A 25,825-nucleotide genomic window follows, 5' to 3' on the forward strand; every position below is an offset into this window, starting at 1 on the left:
GTCACATCTAACCTACTTATTAATGTCAACCAGCCAATCCGGCAAACTGATCTGCTCATGTCGTGGTGCCTCATGCATACAGCGCAGACACACAAGAATGAGGTGACCCCCTCTTGGAAATTATCATCAACATCCATTTGTGACATGCAATTTACTGCTTTACTCAATTATATTTTATAATTGAGTAAAGCTATATTTTATCAGCAATGGAAAATTGGCTGCATTTGGTTCAGAGGAATGAGTCATAGCTTTCTTGAATCATAAATCAAATCAGCACTAACTGGCATAAACTGGACCTTTATGGTTAAACCAGCTACAATGGGAAATGATAATCTCACTAAAGAACTGAACCCACCAAGCAAACTAACATAAAAAATTATCCATGCAAAGTTGAAACTGCTAACCAGCCATCTCATAAATTCAACGTAGCAGTTAGGTGGAAATATATCGTAGATGTAAGAACCCATGGAAATGGAAATAAGTGGACAGTCCTTTCAGAAAACTGGATATGTGGGATAGGCCAGATAACCTTCTTCTAAGTTCTAAAACTCCTTGGTTACTAAATTAGCCAAAATAGATGTGGGATTGCAATGGGCAAGTAATCAATGCCCTTTCAATGTTACACAAATAGCTCAGCAACTTTAGACAGCCTGCTCATTTGAAGGATACCTGCATGCAGCCACGCTAACCACACCAACCATTCGCTGCACAGAGCAGCGGAGGGCAAAACTGCAACTTGCTAGCATCAAGTAAATCTAACCTGCCCACTGTGTATACTTGTCTGCACCTATTAAATGGGAAGTATAGAAAGGCTGCCTCAGACGCTGGCAAATGTACAGCAAGGCAGGAACTAAATCTGACATGAGAAATACTGAGAATTGGCTCAAAATGCTCTACAGTTGACTCCACAGTTTTCAGATGCTACATTGGAGGCATTGCTAGAGGCATTTAGGATAAATGCCCTGTACCTGCTGGGGGTCAGGAGTCTCTCCAGATATACATTCAGAGACATTGGGAGCAGATAGCTGGAGACACCAATCCCATATGTCAAGCTTGAGGACCTGGAATAAATGGTCTATGTTCAACGGTTCACATGAATGGTCAAGGTCCGTGAACGCATTTTCAAAGAGCATGACCCACCAATTGCACCATTATTCTGATTAATTCACCACATCTACAGCCCACATCCACTAACAATCAATCAGAGCTCCTACATTGATCACTACACCATATCATCAACACTGCTGAAAGATTCACATCATCTTACAATTTTCAAACTTAGCAATCGCGTCAGTCAGACAGATTGCTTGATTCTAACAAATGTACTGTCCTGTCTCTTGCTGAACAAGATAATACATCATCAGAAACAGTAGGAGATGACTAGAGGGAACAGATGAGGCTGAATGTTCTAACCTCATGGAAGATAAAGTTGATCATTGTTGGGATACTCAATAGCCATGGGTAATGCAGGGCCTGAGATATTGATAAATGTAGTATGGTCACATACAATCCTTCTTCTGAGACATCACTATCCAATTAACTTTCATTTTCTTTGTTTTATAAATTGTGGATGGTGAAAGGGGATGGTCTTTTTTTATTGCCCCACCCCAAAAACTACCAGTCTTGTGTTGAAGAAGGTGCGTCACCTTTGGTATAGACAATATGATGGCAAGGCTGAACAAGTCAGTTTCCAGAGTGACAGCTGACTTTTTGTTTACTGTGATCAGTCACTGAAAACATTCACAAAAGGCTACCAATGTACAAAATATAAATGTATACACAAAGGAAAAGCATACACCCTATATATTATACTATACAATAATCATTTATAACAATCTCATTAAAACCATAACACAAGTAGATAGACACTCAAATCTCAGGGAGCGGTCTCGCCAGTCTACACTCTAAAGCTCCTTGTTCAGCTGGCCTGACTGTAGTCAGTTTCTTTATGGAAAATTTATGTCTTTACTGAATGGAATCCCTACAGTGTGGAAGCAAGCCATTCAGTCCATCAAGCCCACATCAACCCTTCAAAGAGCAGCCCAGTCAGACCCACCCCATCCATGGTGACCCTACATTTTCCATGGCTAACCCACTTAGCCTATACTATGGACAATTTAGTATGGCCAATCCACCTAACCTGTACATCTTTGGACTGTGGGAAGAAACACTCACAGGCATGAAGAGAACGTGCAAACTTCGTTCAGATGATGGTGGAATTGAATCTGGGTCCCTGGCATTGTGAGGCAGCAGTACGAACCATTGAACCACCATAACAGCCTTGTAAGATGCATTCTTCCTTGGAAAGTTCAACAGCCTTCTCCTTCTGGAGTTTTCTTCTAAGCAAATCAAAACTCCCCCCAGTCCTGCCTTAACTCTGTTAAAGATTGCTAACCTAATAGCACCTTCACTGTTAAGGACCACTTCTCTCTCAATGACCTTTCATAATGCCTGACATCTTTTGGATTGTTCTGGTTTTCTACGTTACTTGACCCCTGTTGCTAGGCAATAGCAGTTTCCTCATAATCTTTGTTTTTCTAACAATTGTTCTCCTCAAGGGTTTAAAAACTCCATTAAAATGCAAGTAAACAAAACATATTTTCATAAACCTCCACAGCACTTTTAGAACAAAATAGAAATGAAACTATGAACCATGTTTTCCCACTTCTTAACATGCATATGCAAATGCAAATCAAACTTAAAGCTATAATTATTTCTCCATTTTAGAACCCAAGCCATCAAAGAATAATAATATATTATGAATCTTCATGACAACAATAAATGTTGGCTTTCCAAACTATTATGACATCCTATGAATGTATAACTGGACATTCATGTAGCGCTGTGACTGATCAGCTACAGCAGAATTATATTCAACCATAATCTGTAAACTTTAAGTGTGACATATTCCTTACAATACCATTACCATCAAGCCTGGATTAAACTTGGCTCAAGTGAGAGTGTGGGTGAGGGAACATGAGGCAGCACCCAGCATACTAAAAATGAAGTGCAAACCTGGAAAAGCTACAACACAGGATGATATTCATAACAAATAGTAGAATAGCACACAATTTACAGAGTTAAGTGATTCCACAACCAATGGATCCAAGTCAAATCTCTTCAGTGCCACCATGAATGGTGGTGGACAGTAATTGTCAGGAGGAGGAGGCTGCACAAAAAGTCCCTGTCATCAGTATGGATGGTGGAAGGGTGGGGGTCAGCAGATCAGCATAAAAGTCAAGGTTAAAGTATTTTGATCTATCGTGGCCTTCTCTTGTAGTTTCCAATATCACAGACACTAGTCTTCAGATAGTTCAGTTCTCTCCTCACAATATCAAAAAATGACTGAAGGCATTGGATTCAGCAAAGAATACTTGGTCAAACAGCATGCCATATATAGCATTCAAGACTTATGTTCCAGAAATCATTGTGCCCTTAACCACGCTGACCCAGTACAATTGCAACATTAGCTTTTACTCAACATTGTCCTAAGTATTTTCTTTCCACAAAAAGCAGCTTGCATGCAACCTGAACAACTTCCACCCTCTAACCAACTCTTGATTGTTAGTGAAGTGATGGAAAGTGTCATTGAAAGCAATATCAAATGGCACTTGCTCAGCAAAAACTGGCTCACTGATGTTCAGCTTGGCTTCTGCCAAGGAGGGCCAGCTCCTTACCTATTACAACCTTAGTCCAAACATGAAAAACAAATTTGCTCACTGAGCTAGAAGGTTTATTTTCAGATGTTTTGTCACCATACTAGGAAACATCATCAGTGAGCCTCTGGATGAAGCACTGATGGCATGGCCCGCTTTCTATTTATGTGTTTAGGTTTTCTTCGGTCGGTGATGTCATTTCCTGTGATGAAATCATTTCCGTTGGTGATGCCATTTCCACATCACCACAGAAAATGACATCACCACAGGAATGATGTCACCACCAGAAATGACGTCACCAACCAAGGAAACTTAAACACATAAATAGAAAGCGGTCCATGCCACCAGTGCTTCATCTGGAGGCTCACAGATGATGTTACCTAGTATGGTGATGGAACATCTAAAAACCCACAACCAGAACCTCAACCTGAGCTACAAATTTTCTCAAAACCCATGAACAAAAAGACAGCACTCAAGAGATGAGGTGCAAATATCCAGCCTTGACATCAAGGCAGCCTTCGACAAAATATGATATCAGAGATACCCAGCAAAATTGAAAACAATGAGAGAATCAGAGGGGAAAACCCCTTACTCATTGGATGTGCCCACCACAAAGTAAGATGGTTGTTGAAGATGGAAGGCAATTATCATACACAAGGGACATCTCTGCAGGAGTTTTTTAGGGTAGTCTTTCGGTCCAACCATTTTCAGATTCTTCTATCAATGACTTTCCCTCCATTGTAAGGTCAGAAATGGGAATGTTTGTTGGTGATTGCACAATGTTTAGTAGCATCTGCAATTCCTCAGATATTGATGCAGTCCATGACCAGATCAGAAAAGATCTGATCAATAGTTAACCTTTGACAGATTAGTGGCAAGTAACATTTGTACCACACAAGTGCTAGGTAATGACCATCTCCAACAAGGGCAATCTAGTCATTTCACCTTGATGTACAACAGCATTATCATAGCTGAATCCCCACCATCAAAATCCTGGGGTGATCACTGATCAAAAATTGAACTGGACCAGCCTAATTAATGCTATGGATGCAAGACCATGTCAAAAGTTAGGATAATAGCAAATATTTCTTCTGATGAGTACCTAAGTCTGCCCATCATCTACAAGGCACAAGTCAGGAGAATTGTGGAGCATTGTTAACTATCCTGGATGACTACGGCTGCAACAAAACTTAAGAAGCTTGAGTTGAGCCTCGTTAATAAGCATCCCCACATACCACCTTAAATATTTGCTCCCTCTAGCATTGATGTGTAGCATTACATACTATCTACAAGCTTCACAATAGCAACTCAGCAAGTGTCTTTTTGCATCATTGTCCAAACTAGCAAACTCTACCATGCAGAAAGGTAAAATCAAGAGATACATAGAAATACCACCCCTACAAATTCCCATTTAAGCCACATACCATTTTGGTTTGGAAATGTATTGATATTTCTTCAGTGCTATTGGGTCAACATTCTGGACACCCCTTCTTAATAGCATTGTTGCCATATGCAGCAGATCAAGAAGGCATCTCATCATCATCATCTCAAGTGCAATTAGCGATAGGCAATAATTGCTTGTCTAGCCAGTGACACTCATACCCATGAAAGAATAAAAAAGAGTCTGGGAATTTATGTGCTGAAATTAGTCCATATGTGTTTATCAAAGAATCTGCAATACAATCTAATTTCTCTGCCAAAATTCTTTGAAAATGTGAATGCATCATGAACCAAAGAGAGGATTAATAAAATTTAGGGTTTTATAAATATTGACTATACAGTACACCAGGTATGAAGCAATAAGGAAATTGTACAAGATATATTTTAGGCGCCAGTGAGATTACTGTGCCCAATTTGTGTGTCCAAGCATAAAGGGGCAATAAATCTCAGAAAGCTGAGATTCATCAAAATACTGATGGTTTATGTATTGTGTTGATATCATCTGCAAGTGATTTTGTTTAGTATTTTGTTTCTTAATTTTAAAACAATTGTTGTTCCCTTGATTTTATTTGATAATCTGACCTGGCATCCACATCACTCCAGAATGAATAGATATGGTAGTAATGGCCTCTTCCTGTTCCTTAGAATTACTGCACTCTTAAGTGCAAACTCCCTTTGGTGAATGAGTACAGCTAGCAAAGCAATATGCCGATAAGGTTTCAAAGAGCTGGTAAGAATTTCGAATCCAATGTGGAATATCAATGTGTCAGCATCATCATTGTTATGAAGCTTAACTATCAATTCTTGTCTCAGAAGGAAGTATGTTCCCTTCTCTTCAAATTGATGAAAAGTTACTTCATTGAGCTGCCTTGCAATTATTTAAAATGTTTGACTTTTTTGATTGCAAAACACAATATTTATATATCCAAAAACCTTTGGTGTTAACTTTGCTGCTCTCCCATATATTCTTCAATTTAGAATTGTTTGGCTTATATTTTTAAAGCTGCTATGTATTATCAATGTCATCAAATTCCTCCCTGTGAGCACCTGCTGACTCAACCCTGTATGCTTGAGAGAAAGGGCACTTAGAGTAAGAGTAAGGACCTCACCCACTGAGCACCAGTGGCCAAAGTAATGCATTGCAGGTTCATGCTTGTACCTGACAGACTCTTAGCTGGGACCTGGGTCTCCAGGTCATTCGGCAAACTTTTTATGGAAGCAGCCAAACACAGAAATGCTGGAGACAGCACAATACTGAGAACATTGCCCTCTTAATCCTACGTTATTGACTTCCACCAGCCAGCCTGCCTGATGTCCCTGTGCCTGTCACTGGATCTTGACCAAGACAGTAATTCTCTTTGAGGCTGAGCTCTGTCAGGCCTCTGAATGCCAGAAACTTGGGGAGGTCCTTACTTGACCAGCTGTAGAGCGGTCTCATTGATGTATCTATCAGATTGTGTTCATGGTTGAATCTAGATGGAGATCCTACTGAGATTCCCAGAAAGTCTCTGAGCTGGTGGAAGGTGCCTTGATGAAAACCTTGCCAGTGTATCCTCCGAGGATCCAGTGACTTCCTCAGGGATGCAGGTGGCCCTGACAGTCTTCAGCACTGGTCTCTTCATTGCAGTTATGTTGAATGCGACCAGTGATTATATAAGCAAAGAGGGGGAATTAGTTGTAGGAAATGGATACAGGTTTGTGCACATTAAGAATTTGTTAACACTGGTGATAGTGGAAGAGCAGCATAATGAAACTCAGTGAGTTGCTTGTCCATTTGCATCTTGCCCTCCCCACATAAACAGTCCCACTCTTCTCTGGCCATATTCAGATTTATTACCTCAGGGGTCTAATGTCCACCACCCACCCAAGTACTGGGGTCTTAGACCTAATGATCCAGTTATGGGCCAGTTTTTCCTGTCAGGAGATAAGGAGAGATTGAGTATGATGGAATAAATCAGAAACACAGAGGGCAGGAAGGGTTAGTAGTTCAGGATGATGAGGTGGGTGTGAAGCCTTGACTGGATATGATGCATGCAATACTGAGAGTTGTCCATCAGTCTTTGTGAGATGAATGTGTAATGGCAGAGCTGTAAATGTGAAATAGCAGAAGATGATGACACGTACCCTTGCAGAGTGACCAGACCGCAGATAAATTTCCTCCATTTGTTACAGTTCCAGGCGGGATATCCCCAGTCATTAATCTCTTGGGGCACCCCCTTCCCTTTTCATATGTTCCCTTGGTTGGTTTCAACAAAGTTAATTTAAAAAACAAGATCTCTTTCCTTGTGAATATTTTTCTCCCACAGACACAGACACACTCTCCAAAAAAAATTCAAATATGGATCAGTCTCTGAATTGTTTAGAGTCACGGAGATTTACAGCATGGAAACAGGTCCTTCGATCCAAATTGACCATACTGCCCAGTTTTCACTATCAATCTCGTCCCATTTGCTGGTGTTTGGTCCATATCTCTCCATACCTATTCCATTCATGTAACTATCCAAATGTTTCTTAAAATTACAAATATGTACCCACCTTCACCACTACCTCTGGCAGTCCATTCCAGATACTCACCACTCTCTGTGTGGAAATATTACCTCATCTAGACCATTTTGTATCTCTCCCCTCTCACCTTAACCCTATGCCCTCTAGTTTTAGACTCCCCTACCATGGGTAAAAGCTGTTGGCTCTCTATGTCTCTCATGACTTTATAGATCTATAAGATCACCCGCCAGTCTCCCATGCTCGAGGGTAAAATATCCCAGCCGATACAGTCTCTCCTTATAATTCAAACAGCCTCTCCTGGTAGCATCCTAGTAAATCTTTTCTGTACTCTTTCTAGTTTAAGAATATTCTTTCGATAATAGGGCGACCAGAATTGCACTCCAAATGTAGCCTTACCAATGTCTCATATAGCTGCAACAAGACATCCCAACTGCTACATTCAAAGCTCTGACTGATGAAAGCAAGCATGTCGAAAGCCTTCTTCACCACCTTGACTACCTGTGAATCAATTTAAGGGATTATGAGCCTGTGCCCCTTTATTTCTTTGTTCTATAACACTCCCCTACCATTGATGACTGTGTAAGTCCTGCCCTAGTTTGACCTACCAAAATTCCCAGATAACTTTCTTCACTGTCTACTATACCACCAATCTTGGTGACACCTGTTTGCAAAGAGATTGAATTGAACTTTGCAGCCATTGTGGTGGAGGCTCCTGGTAGTTTGACATCAGTTGTTCAATACACATTTCCACAATCCTTCATTTTGCAGATTGGTTAAGATGCCATTGTTTCAATTCCTTTCAGTTGTGACTGAGTTCCTCCACTCAGAGAGACAGAAATCCTTTCATTACCCTATATCCAACTTTAACTAATTTGCAGCATGTAGGGTGAAATAGTCCCTTTACCTACAACATCGGGATGACTTGGGGACTCTTTTATAATCTTCACAGTACATTAATGGACAAACATGAGCTGGTGCACAGAGGAATATTCAATCCCAATAGCGCACTCCAATACTGTTAAAACAGGCTTTTTAGCTCCTTTTTTGTGTGTTCTTCAAAGGGAAGAACACAATGTTTCTGCAGTATGGGACATAATGCATACAGGGTGGCTTGCTTTTAAGCAGCGAGTTGTCAATGTTGCATTGGTTAAGGTCACTTGTTCAAGGTCTTATATACTAAATCAAAGGAAATAAGATGTAATTAAATGGCTTTGAGGCTCAAATACAACATAGAAAAGATGATATGCTGCACAGAGCCATGGCACCAATGTTAGATACACATCCAAGATACTTTAGGATGTCAAATAATTACATTTCATATTGCTCCTAGAGACTGAGAGGCACATGTCAAAAAACTCATGAGTTCATAATTTCATCAAATGTTCTCAAAATACAGACCAAGTTAATGATGGTCTTTCTACTTCTGATGAATAATAAGACTTCTCAAAATTGAAATTGAGATGTAAGTGGTAAATAAACAACACTACTGAATATTTACACTGTAAAAATAATGAGCTGACTTTCCTTCTCCCATTTCAACTCTTAGCCCATCCAACTACACTGCTGTTTTCTGCTTTTCATCATACCTTAGAAAGCAATGTAGACTGTTGTTCTGAAATTTAGTTTCATAGCAACCCTTTGTTGTAATTTGAGACATTTTAACAGTTAAAGATGCTTTATGATTGCAAATTGTTGTTGTTGTTGCCATTGAGATGATTACATTTGTGCTTCTGATTGCCAGAACCTATTCCCTTTAGGCTGCCCTAAGATTTTTGCAGACAATACATTTCCAGGAACCATGAAAACTATTTTAGTGTCTTATTTCTATAGGATTTGCTAAAAATAAGTCTGCAATAAATATGAGAAGTGGAAATAGTGGCAAGAGAACAGGTCCAGCAGCTATATCTAATGTGTGCAAGTTATGAGACCCTAACCCTAACTCTAATCCTATTATAGAAATACACATCTCATCTCAATGCCGAGATAATTCTAGACAATATAAGATTCACAGGGACCAGGTGTAACAGTTTACACTCTGACCATTACATGAATACACTAGCATTTCACAGGTTGAGAAAATTGTCCAAAGATATAATTTCATGCCCTAATGTAGTAAACTGTGTGGCACAATAATATCTTTTCTCATGCAAAAACAAAATGTTGTTATTGGAAATCTGAAACAAAAACCAAATATGTTACAAATTGCCAGGAAGTGAACCTGTGGAAAGAAAAAGCAGAGTTAATATTTAAAGTTATGTTGTTATTGACTTGAAGTGGTAACTTGCTCTGTTTTACCTTCCAAAGACAGTGGTTAACATGGTGAGCATTTTCAGCAATCCTTATTTTTATCTAAATTATGTTTTTGAAGTTTGCTAATGTTAACAGATTTGGTACCAGCTTGAAAAGCAAAAATGTAATCATTTGCAGATGATTTGTTTCATTTAGAAGATAAATTAGAAGATGTACAAAAAGAAGCAAAGTGCATATGTTAATGATCTGAGGTAAAAACACAAAATAAAAATAGATGAACCTACAGATCAAAAGTGTAGAGAAATTGAGTTGGCAGTGCACAGTGTGTGTGAAATTAAGTTAAATAGCAAAGTGTATTAACAACCATTTGTGGAGAGGGTGTCATAGTGGCATTGTCACTGATCTAGTAATCCAGGACACAGACTAATGAGTTTAAATCCCATCAGAGCAGGTGCTGAAATTCAAAATTTAATCAATAAATCTAGAATTAAAAGTAAGTACAATGGCAACTGCAGTCCTTACCTGGTCTGGCTTACATAAGAGTCCAGACCCACGTTTGACTTTTAGCCACCTTAAAAAAAAGGCTAAGGAAGCCACTTAGTTCAAGGCCAATTAGGAATGGCCAACACATACTGGTCTTGCTTGTGATATTGCCTGAAAGCATAAGAAAAAAAAATATTCAGCCAATTATTAGAATAGGCTCTCTCTCTGGGTATCTACTGGGGTATCATCTAGCCTAAACTAAGTTAGGATGCACACTAAGTGGCATGAATGAAAGCAAGAGGTTACAAGGAAAAAACTTAGCCTGTAGAGGGATAAAACATTACATTTACTGTATGATCATGCACTTTAGATTAAAAACAACAAAGTCAAAGTATTTTCTAAACAATGGCAAACTAGAATCTGTGGTGGAACAGAGCTGCCAGTTCACACAAGTTGTTAAAATCTAGTGGATAAATACAAATTGTAATTATAAAAGATAATGGAATTTTGGTCTTCATCTGTAGAGACCTGGATTGCAAAGTTGTGGAAGTAATGTTACGTTGGTGTCAGACATCAGGAAGATATACTAGGGGTATTGAATAGGTGTAGTGCACACTGAATGGGAGTTCAGAAGTTAAATGGTGTGGTCAAAATCATAGCAAGCATAACCAATGGCAATAGAGTGGTAAATGGTTATAGTTTATAATCTTAAGATTATAGTTTCTTCACTAAATCTTCTAAAGGAAATCAGTCATCTAGATTTGTATCATTTTGATGTCATTTAAATATCCCTTCAATTTAAGTTACTCTACCTTTCCTAACAACTCAATCCCTTAACCTCTGTTATCATAAATCATTATTTCACCCAGTATTATTTAATTATATTTCTCCTAAACTGAGGAACCTAATACTGTGGTGATGTCATGCAATGAAAGTATGCTCTCAGGGATATATACTGGGAATGAATGTTGTTTCTGGCTTGTAATTTTCTGTCTTGCATTCCAGAGATGGCCTAACCGCAGTGTTTTTGTTACCAGTTGTTCTCAAAATACACAAAAAAATATAGTTTTTCTTTGTTTTTAAAGTTTGTAATCATATTTTTGAGAATTTATGAATCTACACACTTGGATCCCATTACATTTTTTATTCTTTTTGGCTAAAGCTAAAGCATACCATAATTTTTTCTGCATTAAATGGTAGCTATCCATCCCTCGTAGTCTTTGGCTTGTTTTCAGCATTTTGTCACATCTCGCAGTTTGCCATCAACCCCAACTTGAATATCTCCTTCCACATATATGTCCAGATCATTACTAACATTGGAAAATGTAAGTGATACATGTCCACCAACCTAATTCTGCTGTTTTGTCCAAAGACGTTCTCTCTGGCTAGTAAACATTATCGAAGCAACTGAAATGTGGTGGTTGTTCATTTTGGAACTAGCTTCTCATTCCTTTTTATTTCAAAGTCTTTCTCCATTCCCTTCTTTGAATAGTCTCAATTTCATACTCATTATTCAGTTTATTTATAATAAAACAAAGAACTGTGTATGCTGGAGATCTGAAACAAACAAAAATAGAAATTTGTGGTTTTGTTTGATTCATTCTATTTTCAATCTTAATTGTCTTTAGCCAAAGCAAAACGTCAACAAAGATCTCAGGGTGAACGTCACTTTTTTTGGTTAAGTGTAAGCTGAATTGAGTTTTCTGGAATGGCGTTTTGCCGTGAGACCTCACAAACTTTCTCATCGTCTCTTAAGAAACTTACCTCATGAACTACCTACTCTATGCTTATGATGCCCTCACATCTGATTCCAGCCTCATCTCATGTGCCCTTCCTGCAACAACTCAGCATAGCCTGAATTAACCAGCATTCTTGATGTCCTTAAGCCATCTTTAAGAGTACATTGTCATACCTGGATAATCACTGTTAGTCTGAAGTCATTGGGAATGGACTTACTAGACAAGGGAAATCCCCACTGTTCTTTGTGGACAGGGACCTGGAGATCCTACTGGATGAGGTAGTGTAGAGGCAGAAATTCCACATCCTCCAGGAGCAGGTGAGGACGCCAGGCCGTATCAGCCTAGTCCAAAGCTGCCACCCAGTTTAGAGTAGCCTCAGCCAGCTGGAGGAATGTTCAGCACAGTAGGAAGAAGTTCAATGACCTTCTCCACTTCACCAGTGTAAGTGCTGCCATTTTCTATCCAATACTTGACACTCACTTCATTTCTGCTACTGTACCCACCTCCCACCAAGGCTTATGCTCTACGAGTCTCACTATTACCAACAAAATCTTCCCTGACCCACTGTCATCAAGGCCAGCATGGAGCATGTGGTAAGCTGATGTCATTTGCTGTGATTATTTCCTAGCTGTGTTTTGTTGATATCGAGCTTGCTTGATGTGTTTGGGAAAATAGGAAGATAAATATTACTGAGGTGAGTTGGGCCATTAGCAAGACATTTAACAACCTTTAATCCCTCTTAATTGTCAACTAACCATTACCTGACAAGAAGCTCACCATGGGACTCAACAAAAGCATATCAGATGGAGCGAGATGCTCTTGCCATCAAGATAGGTCTCACCAGACTTCTTGCACAATTCTTGCTAAAGCCCATGTGGCTCCTAGAACAGTCTGCCCCTTGTATCTGACTAACTTGTTTGAGCTTTTTGAGCAGGTAACAGGGAGGATGGATGAGGGAAACATGCAATACATCGTCTGAATGAATTTTGGTTGGGTTTATAAAACAACCACAACATCCAAGGGATTATAGCATATTGGATCCAAAATTAGCTTAGGGATAGGAAGCAAGATGGGGAGGATGTGCAAACTCCACACAGAGAGTCGCCTGAGGCGGGAATTGAACCCGGGTCTCTGGCGCTGTGAGGCAGTAGTGCTAACCACTGTGCCACCGTGCCACCCACAAAGACTTATATATCTAAGAACAATTACAAAATTTGCAGATGATACAAAATTGATAGTGTAGACGATAGTGAGGAAGAAAAATGCGAAAGTGTCAGAAGGCACACAGCATACTTTCCTTGAAGCTGAAATATAGAACAAAGAATAAAGAAAATTACAGCATAGGAAAAGGCCCTTCAGCTCTCTAAGTGCTGATCCAGATCCTCTATGTAAACCTGTCGCCTATTTTCTAAGGATCTGTATCCCTCTGATCCCTACCCATTCATGTATCTGTCTAGATACACCTTAAGTAAATGATATGTGGAGCTTGTTCAAGGAGCAACTATTGAGTGTCCTTGATAATTATGTACCTGTCAGGCAGGGAGGAAAGGGTCGTGCGAGGGAGCCGTGGTTTAATAAGGAATTGGAATCCCTTGTTAAATGGAAGAGGGCGGCCTATCTCAAGATGAGACGTGAAGGTTCAATTGGGGCGATTGAGAGTTATAGGGTAGCCAGGAAGGACCTGAAGAGAGAGTTAAGAGCAGCAAGGAGGGGACATGAAAGGTCCTTAGTCGGTAGGATTAGGGAAAACCCTAAGGCTTTCTATAGGTATGTTAGGAATAAAAGAATGACTAGGGTAGGAATAGGTCCAGTCAAGGATAGTAGTGGGAAGTTGCGTGTGGAGGCGGAAGAGATTGGGGAGACACTGAATGAATACTTTTCTTCAGTATTTACTCAGGAACAGGGCATTGTCGTCGATGTGAATACTGAGTCACAAATAAGTAGAATGGATGGCTTTGAGGTATGTAGAGAAGAGGTGTTGGAAATCCTGGAAAAGGTGAAAATAGGTAAGTCCCCTGGGCCTGATGGCATTTATCCTAGGATTCTCTGGGAAGCAAGGGAGGAGATTGCAGAGCCATTGGCCTTGATTTTTATGTCCTCTTTGTCTACAGGAGTAGTGCCAGAAGACTGGAGGATAGCAAATGTGGTTCCCTTGTTCAAAAAGGGGAGTAGGGATAACCCTAGTAACTATAGGCCGGTGAGTCTCACTTCTGTTGTGGGCAAAGTCTTAGAGAGAATTGTAAGGGATAGGATTTATGCACATCTGGATAGGAATAATGTGATCAAGGATAGTCAGCATGGTTTTGTGAAGGGCAGGTCGTGCCTCACAAACCTTATTGAATTCTTTGAAAAGGTGACGAAGGAGGTTGATGAGGGGAAAGCGGTAGATGTGGTATATATGGATTTTAGTAAGGCGTTTGATAAGGTTCCCCATGGTAGGCTACTGCAGAAAATACGGAGATATGGCATTGAGGGTGAGTTGGAGGTTTGGATTAGGAATTGGCTGGATGGAAGAAGACAGAGGGTAGTAGTTGATGGCAAAGTTTCTTCATGGAGTGCCGTCACTAGCGGTGTTCCGCAAGGATCTGTTTTGGGACCATTGCTGTTTGTCATTTTTATAAATGACCTGGAAGAGGGGTTAGAAGGTTGGGTGAGCAAGTTTGCGGATGATACGAAAGTCGGAGGAGTTGTTGACAGTGAGGAAGGATGTGGCAGGTTACAGCAGGATATAGAGAAGCTGCAGAGCTGGGCAGAAAGGTGGCAAATGGAATTCAATGTAGCTAAATGTGAGGTGATTCACTTTGGGAAGAATAACAAAAAGATGGGGTACTGGGCTAATGGTCGGATACTTGGTAGTGTGGATGAGCAGAGGGATCTTGGTGTCCATGTACACAGATCTCTGAAAGTTGCCACCCAGGTAAATAGTGCGGTGAGGAAGGCATATGGCGTACTGGCTTTTATTGGTAGAGGAATTGAGTTCCGGAGTCCTGAGGTCATGATGCAGTTGTATAAAACTCTGGTGCGGCCGCATCTGGAATATTGTGTGCAGTTTTGGTCGCCATACTATAGGAAGGATGTGGAGGCACTGGAACGGGTGCAGAGGAGGTTTACCAGGATGTTGCCTGGTATGGAAGGAAGATCGTATGAGGATAGACTGAGACACTTGGGGCTGTTTTCATTAGAGAAAAGAAGGTTTAGGGGTGACTTGATTGAGGTGTACAAGATGATTAGGGGGTTAGATAGGGTTGACAGTGTGAACCTTTTCCCGCGTATGGAGTCGGGTATTACAAGGGGGCATAGCTTTAAATTAAGGGGGGGTAGATATAGGACTGATGTTAGGGGTAGGTTCTTCACTCAGCGAGTCGTAAGTTCATGGAATGCCCTGCCAGCAGCAGTGGTGGACTCTCCCTCTTTATGGGCATTTAAGCGGGCATTGGATAGGTATATGGAGGATAGTGGGTTAGTATAGGTTAGGTGGGCTTGGATCGGCGCAACATCGAGGGCCAAAGGGCCTGTACTGCGCTGTATTGTTCTATGTTCTATGTTAAGTGATGCTATCGTGCCCACCTCTACCATCTCTGCTGGCAACACATCCCACGCACCCGCCACCCTCTGTGTAAAACACTTTCCATGCATATCTCCCTTAAACTTTTCCTCACTCACTTTGAACTCATGACCTCTAGTAATTCAGTCCCCCACTCTAGAAAAAAGCTTCTTGCTATCCACCCTGTCTACAGCTCTCATGATTTTGTAGACCTCAATAAGGTCCCCACTCAACCTCCGTCTTTCCAATGAAAATAATCCTAATCAACTCAACATCTCTTCATAGCTAGTGCCCTCCACACCAGGCAACACATTGGTGAACCTCCTCTGCCCCCTCTCCAAAGCATCCACATCCTTATGGTAATGTGGTTTGCAGAACTGTATGCAGTATTACAAATGTGGTTAAACCAAATATACAACTGTAACATGACCTGTCAACTCTTGTACTCAATATCCCAGCCAATCAAGGAAAGCATGCCAAATGCCTTCTTGGCAACTCTATCGACCTGTGTTGCCACCTTCAGGTTACAATGGACCTGAACACCAATGCCTATCTTATATTCTTATAAGATCATAAATCTGCTGGAATAATATTAGATACCAATTAGAGAATGGCTCTTGCATTGCATACTATGAAATATCAGTCATCAACATGTTTCACTTATTAGGATTCTCACCTGGGTCCTTTCAAATAGAAACCCTTCCTTTGACACATTGAACTCGTCATCACATACTTCTACAGTGATAAGTCATGAAATGTGAAAGTAGAATATCAATACTATGGCTGAGGTGAAGAGACAGACAAACCCATTTCAATTGCAACTGAGTTTCTGACCTACTATCGGTCCCATGACGATGTGACTTTTATGTTAAGATTCTGCTTGATGGGTTGAACATCCTCTACCGGTGTGGTACAGTTTGTTGACATAATTGAATTATTGTAAATTAGGAAAAGGACACTTGCAATGAGGCTTTTCCAGTGATTCATTATGAAGAGATTCTTAGCCACAAGATTAAAGAAGTTCTAATGATGATTTTATGTTCAGTTAGATGAACTCAGCTAACAGAGCACTGAGGCTACTGGAGGATAAAATTGTGCTTTTGTGGTAACATGAAATGATTCACAATAGCTGAAATGAAAGAAACTGGACAGATAATTGTGATTGCATGATTCCAAGAATCAAGTGCTCTAACTGGTGTTGATTATTAGGTTCATCTATGAAAACAGCTAATAAGTGAGGCATCAGAAGAGACTAGTGAGACTCTATCCCAGTATAAATCACTACTTTAAAAGAGGAAGCATGTAAGACATGGCAAATAGCTTCACACAATCAAAATGTTTTCTATTACATTGATTAGATATTTGCAGAAAAGAGTTATAATTACCTGTTTCTAATGAGAAGCCAATGAGTTCTCAATGATCTGTCCAATATGTTTCATGAATTTTGCAGAGACCAACATATTTTTAAAACTATTTTGTATAAAAATACGTACTTTGATTCTGGCTTGAAGAGTAAATGAATTGATGAATTGCAAATTGCTCACTTTTATTAAGAATTTAAAGAAACGCTTATCCAAAAGATATAAGATCAAATGACAGCAAGATGTTTATAAATGACACCTCTTTTGATATATTTCAGTTCCCAGATATCAACCTCCACCTTCTGATTGGAAAATATTAACAGAAAACGTCACAAACTTAGGTGAAGGCTTCAAAGACATGCGTCAAACAATGGAGCAGAAGGCACCCAAGGAAGATGTCATGGATAATATTTTCAAACTGCAGGAGCTTTTCCAGAATCACACAATCCTATTCCTTCAACTGAGTCAGTCTGTCCAGAAACTGGAAAACAAGTTACAGAGTTTTGAGGCACGCATGGATGACATTAATGCATCTGTGAATGATTTAGATGATGATTTACAACAGTTCAGTTCAACAAATAGACAAGAGATATACAATTTGTCTATAAGTATAAACAGTGCACAGGGTACACTGCGACACCAACAAGCAAACTTGAAACAAATAACATCAAATGTAGGAAATCTTAGCAGGCAGGTAAAGGAGGCACGTTGGACTCTAAATGCAGTCAATGGCACCTTCACAGAGGATATAAGCATCCACCATACAAGTCTACTGCAGCTTCAAATACAAGTTGCAAATGTGTCAGAAGATGCAAAAATATTGAAAGTCATTCAGCAAAATATAGAGAAACAACTGAAAGATGAGGTAGCCATACTCAGCAATGTCACAGAAGACCTGAGACTGAAAGACTGGGAACATTCAATTACCCTGAAAAATCTTACCTTAGTGCAGGGTATGAGAAGTTTGTAATTTAATATTCTTTGAAGTTTGTTTCCCTTTTATTCTTCCATTTTAATAATATCCCAAAGGAAGATAAATTATAAATGTGATGAAAGATAACAGGGTATAATGAGGGATATCCTTACTTTACCGTCGTTTTGTTGCTTGAAGCATTCTCTTTATTTTGTTTTCTCTTCTTTATTTTGTGCAAGTAGCATATCTTTTAGTTGGAATTCTACCTTTAATGATGCATGTTGTATCACTGTGAGAAAGTATTTTGAGGATATGATGCACAGGACCTGCAGGGTTGATTGTGGGGAAACCTTGGAGACAGGCACAGGCCTGTCTGGTAAGGAGATCATGCCCTGATGAAAGCAAACAGTAACTTCGAAAGTGCTTTATGCCAACAGGTCAAAATGAACTGGCACAGATAACCATACCTGCATCATAACCAACAGACTCAAGATTTACTCACTTAAACCAGCAAGCTGTGGACATACAACAGTAAAGGGTGTGCCGGGCAACTTATCAGCACATTATGATGTTATTTACATTGGGTGGCTCATCAGCCTTAGCCCCTGATGTGCTGATTGGGAGGGAGAGGGGGTGATCTGGAGTCAGGGACAAGAGATTAGACAAATGTGGGAGGTGACCGGCATTGGGCAAACAGTCAGAGTGTGAAAGTAATTGAGGGGGTTAGGAGGCAATGAGGCGAGAGGGGCCCAATTACTGGGGTAGACAACTTGCAGAGGAGGAGAACATCAAGTGAATTCTAACAATGTTCAGCGTTGCAGTGAAACATGGAGGAGTATTCAGGTTCGTAACTTCAACAAGCCTATTATCTTCATGGTAGGCTCCAATCCTTTTGAAGATTGTTATTCAAACCATATGTACAGCATATTTCTTGAATTCTGTATAATGGGATTCTCAAACAATATTAGCTCTTCTAGTTGTGAATGCCTTTTGCAGAACATTCACTTTTGACACTACTCACTGGCCACTTTGGTGCCTGTGAGGTATACCTATGATATGAGTGCAGATTCAAATAGTTTCTACATCATTGCTAAAGTATTTTACATGAACTAAATATTTTAAAGTTGCACCATATTTTGTTTTAATTTATAGAACATTTATAATTTTGTTATTATTGAATATAACTCTTTTGATACTTTCAAATACTCTTTTATGTTGAATCTTCTTATGTACTCATCATAGTTGGTGAGAATTGTGAGCAGGGAATCACTTTCCTAACTACGTTCATTAAAACTTTTAAAAGCAGCTACTTAATGAACAGGGATAATTCATTATTTGTCTACCTTAAATTGAACTCTGTAGTCTTTATAATACCCTCTTCTACGTTGCACTGTTCAGAGCAATAGAAACTTGAAAAGAGGCATGCCTTTAATATGTAGAAATAATTTAAACCACTGGTTTGTGGTTTTTCGCTCATATATCACATGACCTTAAGGAAACCATGCTAAATTTCACCTATTATACTAACTTGTTCATATATTGTTCCTTTGTGTCTTGTTAGTGACAAACACAGCCAAGTACATGTGCTTTACAAGTAGCAGAATTTCACTTCCTAAAGTTGAGGCCTGACAGCTCACCATTCTCTTGAAACCACAAATATGGCAATAAAACAAACTTAGAAAAGCTTACGGAGATTGCCAAAGTTAAACAGTAAAATGATCTTTGCAAATGGAAACAGTTCATTTGAAATACAAACTGTATCTCTATGGAATTCCACCACAAATAATGCATACAACAAAGCATAAATGAATAGATTAACTGATGGCTTATGTGATGGTTATGGAGAGAAAACTATACAATTAGATAATTAAAAGTTTCAATATTAGATTATGCAGGGAAGAATTGTAGAGGTATGTGTTGAACATTAAGTAATAGTCCATTGATAAGATGAATAAAAACTGCAAGGAAATAGAAGGTGTCATGTAGGCCCTACTACAACATCACAATTTCCTCAAAGCTGCCATCAGTTTACAGTGTTTGGTTTTGATCATTTTTAATCTTAACCAAAACATAGAAATAAAACTATCACTTTTTTGTTGTTTTATTGGGTTACTGGTGAAAACATGCCTCTGTTTAGTTGATATGTGCTGGCTGCATGTGTGATTTCGCTGCTGAAAGCAAACATTTATTTAATAAAAATTTTCATTTCTTAGGACATGATTTTCAACAACTTGTTGAATCTGAGTACTCAATAAACAACAAAAAGTCAAAGTACAGTGATCTTTGAAACAACTGATCAGGTCAAAACACTTTGAATTCCCTGATGAAATAAGGTAACCTGCATAGGTTGGTTAACTGCAGTTCAATTGCTTTATTGACTATTCAATATTTTAGGGCCTCCTGGGCCAAAAGGTGAAAAGGGTGATGACGGATTGGATGGACTTCCTGGACTCACTGGTGTAGCTGGGAAAAAAGGTGAGTTCAACAAAGGATGCGAAGCAAAATATAAATTATGTTGCTGAAAATTGAAGTTTCTCCAGAAGATCTGGCCAACTTTTATTAACTGAAAAGATCTTGCAAGTTCCAAAAGCAAATTTTCCTCAACTGATACCAAAAAGTAGTTAAAGAAGGAGGATTGTTTGGTACTTCTAATAGTAATTGATAATAGGTGAGCTTCCAAAGGTAGCAAAAGCCTCCACAAACAGGAAATATTATAATCAGTCAATGCATGTTAAATTGATGCAAAATAAATAACCTGATGGTAAATTTGTTAAATGAGAGTTATTCCATAAACATGCTTTTAAATTATTATTTATAAGCCATCATCTTATTAAATGGCACAAGAGAACAAATGGCCTACTTCTATTCCTAATTTGTATATTCACATTTTCCCATATTGTAACTTGCTCATTTCTTGTAATTAGTTGAATATAGTTTTTAAAGATGTAAGTGGAAGATAAAATATTCCAATAGAGCTTCTGAAGGTACTTTTGTGCTAGGGCTATGTAACCTTGGGTAAAATTGATCTCTTGTAGTAAAATTTCTGTGATTCTGTGGGGTGGCTTTAAAGTAGACAAAGCAATGAACACTCAGACGTATTTACTCTAAGTTGTATGTTAGCACAACTGACGGGTGGGGTGATAAGCAGGATGGGTGGAGGAGTGTGTGGGAGTAAATTTGTTCTTATATAATTTATGTCACTCTTCTAGTTTCTTTATTGAAGGATTCAAAATGTGAGAAATTGTATTCGTGTATTCCTCTTTGTGATTTTATCCCATTTTATTTGTGATACTATAAACACATTGCTCACCAAACAATGCAATTTTGTATTTTAGGTTTACCTGGCTTGACAGGAGCACCTGGAATACCAGGCCTCAAAGGAGATCCAGGAGAACGTGGCCTACCTGGATTTTCTGTCAAAGGACAAAAGGGATCATGGGGTATGTTATTAGCTTTCCACATTCTAAGTAGCCCATCTTAGCACATTAATGTTCTGATTTATTTCAATCTGATATTTAACATGATTAACTTGATGAGACTAAACCCATTCTTCAGAAACTGCAAAAGTGCCTCTGCTCCACAAATCATCCATATTTACAGGTGCAATGTAATGTTACTGCTATGTCTCACTGATTGCAGCCCTTTTCCAAAACACTGAGTAGGACCTGTAAAGTGCAGGCTCTGTTTGACCTCTCGCGTACCATGATGCACAGCCCTATCATGGTCTCCTGAACATCCATCCTGTCAATGTCCTGATCTTCATTCTCAGAATAGCATTTGATCCCACATTTCTTGGGCATCCAGGATAATAAAGTGGCCTTTGTGGGCTCCAGTTGTGAAGGGCACAGCATACTCCAATATTGTGGTGCCTTCTTCCTGGACTTTACTGCAAGACCCCTAGAGCAGTGCATTGAGGCCCTTATTTTAAGGAGACCTGCGCTCTATTCCACTATGGCCCTGGGTAGAGTTGTACCTCTGGTATGAATCAGTCCGAGGATTATGTAAAGATGTCATCAGCTATGTTTGTAGAGAGTACTTCTTATTTCCCAACAGCCATCCCATTACAGTCTGAGGATCTTGAAGAGAAGCAGGAACCTGAGAGTGTATATACACATCATGGCAACTCCCACGATAGCTGAGACAGACCACTAAAACTCACATCAATGATCTTTCACAAGCTCAGCATTCCTAGAATTCAGTTGATGAACTTTGCAAGTTGGTGATAGGACACTCTCAAAGAAAAGTGAGTGCTCTCCATATGATCCTGCACCAGGGCTGGGGGTGGGGGGCACCAGTGATGTTGGAGAATCCCACTGCCTGAGCTAATTGACCTTCCTCATTGTAGGGGAAGGATATAAACTAGAGGGGACTGTGGGGAAAATGTGGTAGTGACATTCTGGATGTAGTTGTGGACCAAGAATAGAGAGACATCTTGCAGAGTCCACACTAATTCCTTGAAATGAGCCATTGGCATAAAGATTTGTGGTAGATGTAACCCTGACAGAAACCAATCCTTTTGAGTGCAAGCCCCGCTCCAACGTAAGATGTGCGTGTCCCTGCACACAAAGTATGCAAGTCATAAGTATCCCTGAGCTCCAAGGTGAAAGGCTGATAAGACCTGTTAATTGGTCCAAAAATAGTTCTGATGATGTAGTGAGTCTGGTGGCCTGCCAACTTTTGTGAATCATAAGAGTCATAGAGGTGTACAGCATAGGAACAGACTTGTCCATGGCGACCAGATATCCGAAACAAATCTAGTCCCATTTGCCAGCATTTAGCCTATATCCCTCTTAACCCTTCCTATTCATACACCCATCCAGATGCCTTTTAAATAATGCATTGTACCAGCCTCCACCACTGCCTCTGGCAGCTCATTCCATACATGCACCACCCTCTGTATGAAAAAGGTGCCCCTCAGGTCCTTTTTAAATCTTTCCCCTCTCACCTTAACCTATGCCCTCTAGTTTTGGACTGTCCTACCCTGAGAAAATGATCTTGGCTATTCACCCTATGCATGCGCCCTCATGATTTTATAAACCTCTATAAGGTCACCCCTCCACATCTGATGCTCCAGGAAAAATAGCCCCCAGCCTATTCAGCTTCTCTGTATTGTTTTGTGGAAGAGGACAATGTTAATGGATTGGTCAGGGGACGGTGATGAAGGTAGAGTTGATTAAAAGCCCAGAGAACCAAATGGTGAGCTGCTACCACCAGGCAGCCACACTGCTTTTCATATTCCAAATTATGCCATCTAGTTCCTTGGAGAGGGAAGGGAAATTTGGGAGCTGCATAGAAATGAGGAGAGATAAGCTAATAATAGGTGCATATGCATCGAAATAAGATAGTCACCGCTCAATAGCAAGATTCAATCACTTGACATTTAAACCCTCAGGGAATGATTGGAATATTTTTCTTGCATCAAGAATCTGACCTTTTCATTCTTGCCTTATTTTCCCAATCACACTGCTCAACACAGCAGAAAATTTTGTTATCTTTTATAGTGGGGTTTCTAACTGGAGATTCTCTGTCTAACCTCTTGCAAATCCTGACAAATTTAATCTTTTCATCTGAGCATGAGCTCGTACCCACATTCCTCTGCAATGAACCAGAGAGACTTTTGGCCTCTAGTTGATCTCTCTTTCACAGATCCTGGCAGAATAACTTGTCTGAGTTTCTGAGATCCCTTAGGAGCTTGATTAGCTATTCTTTATGTTCCAATTATATTCCATTTTTAACAATTAAATGCACAGTTTAAAGTATAATTGTTTACATCCTGGCATTCTTAACACCTACCTGGGACTTCGGACAGGACTTGTCTAATTACTGTTATTACAAATGCCGCTGCCATTGTCTCCAAGTGTGAACACCTTACAGCTTCTTCTCAGTAAAACATTCTAAATTATCCTTTAATAGCTAGTAGTCTGCTCAATGAGGCCCAATGTTGGATGGGCTTTGGTCGAGACCTCATGCCTTCCATTTTATCCTAAATGAAAGGCAGTGTTCCAAAATACACCAATCTTCTAAACTTCAGTATTGTAACATGATAAACTCTCCTATTATGCTTGGGATACTCACTTGAACCCATGCCCTTCCTATTCTACTGGTGCAACTAAATGCAATTTTTGATTTAGATAAAATATTTTGTGTTTTTTATAACAGTCAATTCCTGGCAATATTCAACACACTTTGTGGCTAGATTAAGCTCTAATTTTATAATAAGTAATAGTTTAGAATAAAGCTTCACTTTGAGCCAAACCAGGCACTAACAAAGTACAAACCAAGAAGAACAAACAAATGTAATCATCTTGGTGGTAAAAACAATGACTGCAGATGCTGGAAACCAGATTCTGGATCAGTGGTACTGGAAGAGCACAGCAGTTCAGGCAGCATCCGAGGACAGCAAAATAGACGTTTCAGGCAAAAGCCCTTCATCAGGAAGGGCTTTTGCCCGAAATGTCGATTTTGCCTGTCCTCGGATGCTGCCTGAATTGCTGTGCTCTTCCAGCACCACTGATCCAGAAAATGTAACCATCTTGGCAGTTTACAAATCTTTCTTTCTTCATTTGCATGTATTTTGATTGGGCACTTATAATTCCAGTGCTATGGACAGCAATCGGTTTACAACATGGGCATTCTTCTATGTTAATATTTGTGTTTCTTTTGTGATTTGTTTTAAAGGTCGTAGAGGTGAGAGAGGAAGAAAAGGAGAAAAGGGGGAGAAAGGTGATCAAGGTGAGTCACTGAGTGAATCTTTTAAAAAAGGACAGTAGTAACAAATGCCCATTAGACATGCTGGGATAGAGCTTTTAATCTGCACCTGTAAATTCTATTGGTGAACAAATCAAATGGTATGAGTTACTGAATAACACTGCATAGCCATACTTGGGTATGTATCACTACATAACTAGAGAATATTGCAGCTCACAATCAGATCATGTAGTCTATCATGTCTACATTGTTAATTTTCTCACATAGCTCTCCCAGTTTATTTACTGCAGACAAATTGGCAGTGACTCAAATGGTTTTTGCGTAGGCTCAGTAAAAACTTCTACTCTGCTGCTTTTGTCACAAAATCATGAACAAAAGTTGCACTTATTTTCTTCTGTTTGAGCTGCAGCAAATTTTTTTTTTTAAACTTTATGCAGAGGATTAGTTTCGTTATATCTAAATTGAGATGTAGAGATTTTTCTTTGCATCTTCCTTATTTCAAAATCTGGACATAGACAATTCTGAAAGGCATTCTATCTTCCATTCCTTGTCGCACTGAAAAGGTGGTGGTTAGCCTTGAACAAAACCTGTTGAATCCTTATGGTAGTGGTGCTGCCCTGGTATTTACACAGGAAATTCCAGAACCTTGATCCAACAGTGAAGAAGAAACAGTAATATTTGATTAAATCAGGATGAATTAAGTCTCTGTGGGAAAGTTGGATGTGGTAGTGTTTTCACCATTATTCTTCTTGTCCCTGTGGTCAGAAAATGTTGGAGTACACTATTTTTGAGTGTTAATTAGCAATTATGGAATTGACTTCACCTTAACTTGTTGCCTGGAATATTTTTAAGATCAACACATGGGCTCATCCTGATCAAAAGCCACTGAAAGAAGCACAACACATGATATTGAAATAAAATAAAGAAACGCTTTAAGATATGTGAGGTGGGATTGGTGGTTTTCTTGCCTGAGAGATATTATACAAAGACAAGTATTTATATTCTCTTCCTAAAGGTGTAATTATATCATTCTTTCATTTGGACATCATTTAACGAAGAGAGTTAATATATGTTCGGTTAGTATTTGTTGAACATCTGTAATGGAAACTGCAAAGGCCCTGACTCAGATAACATTCTGTAAATAGTACTAAATGCTTGTGCTCCAGACTAGCCATATCCCAGCCAAACTGCTCCAATACAGCTCCCAAGTACTGTGTGGCAATGTG

The 25,825-nt window shown here is 39.4% G+C and overlaps 1 protein-coding gene across 5 annotated transcripts in view; it reads left to right on the forward strand.

Annotated features, from left to right (window-relative positions):
• The window catches only part of scara5 (scavenger receptor class A, member 5 (putative)), an 85,081-nt gene that overhangs the window by 27,383 nt on the left and 31,873 nt on the right, over positions 1 to 25,825 (forward strand). For all 5 annotated transcript variants that reach the window (XM_043685073.2, XM_043685078.2, XM_087981359.1 and 2 more), the window contains 4 exons: positions 17,257 to 17,931; positions 20,286 to 20,366; positions 21,227 to 21,331; positions 24,570 to 24,623. In XM_043685073.2, coding sequence (XP_043541008.1) covers positions 17,257 to 17,931; positions 20,286 to 20,366; positions 21,227 to 21,331; positions 24,570 to 24,623 — 915 coding nt within the window. The remainder of the gene's footprint in view (positions 1 to 17,256; positions 17,932 to 20,285; positions 20,367 to 21,226; positions 21,332 to 24,569; positions 24,624 to 25,825) is intronic.

This window comes from Chiloscyllium plagiosum, unplaced genomic scaffold (assembly GCF_037043375.1).
Source record: "Chiloscyllium plagiosum isolate Xiang-an unplaced genomic scaffold, Cpla_swu_hap1 HiC_scaffold_3, whole genome shotgun sequence".
Taxonomy (NCBI): Eukaryota; Metazoa; Chordata; class Chondrichthyes; order Orectolobiformes; family Hemiscylliidae; genus Chiloscyllium; species Chiloscyllium plagiosum.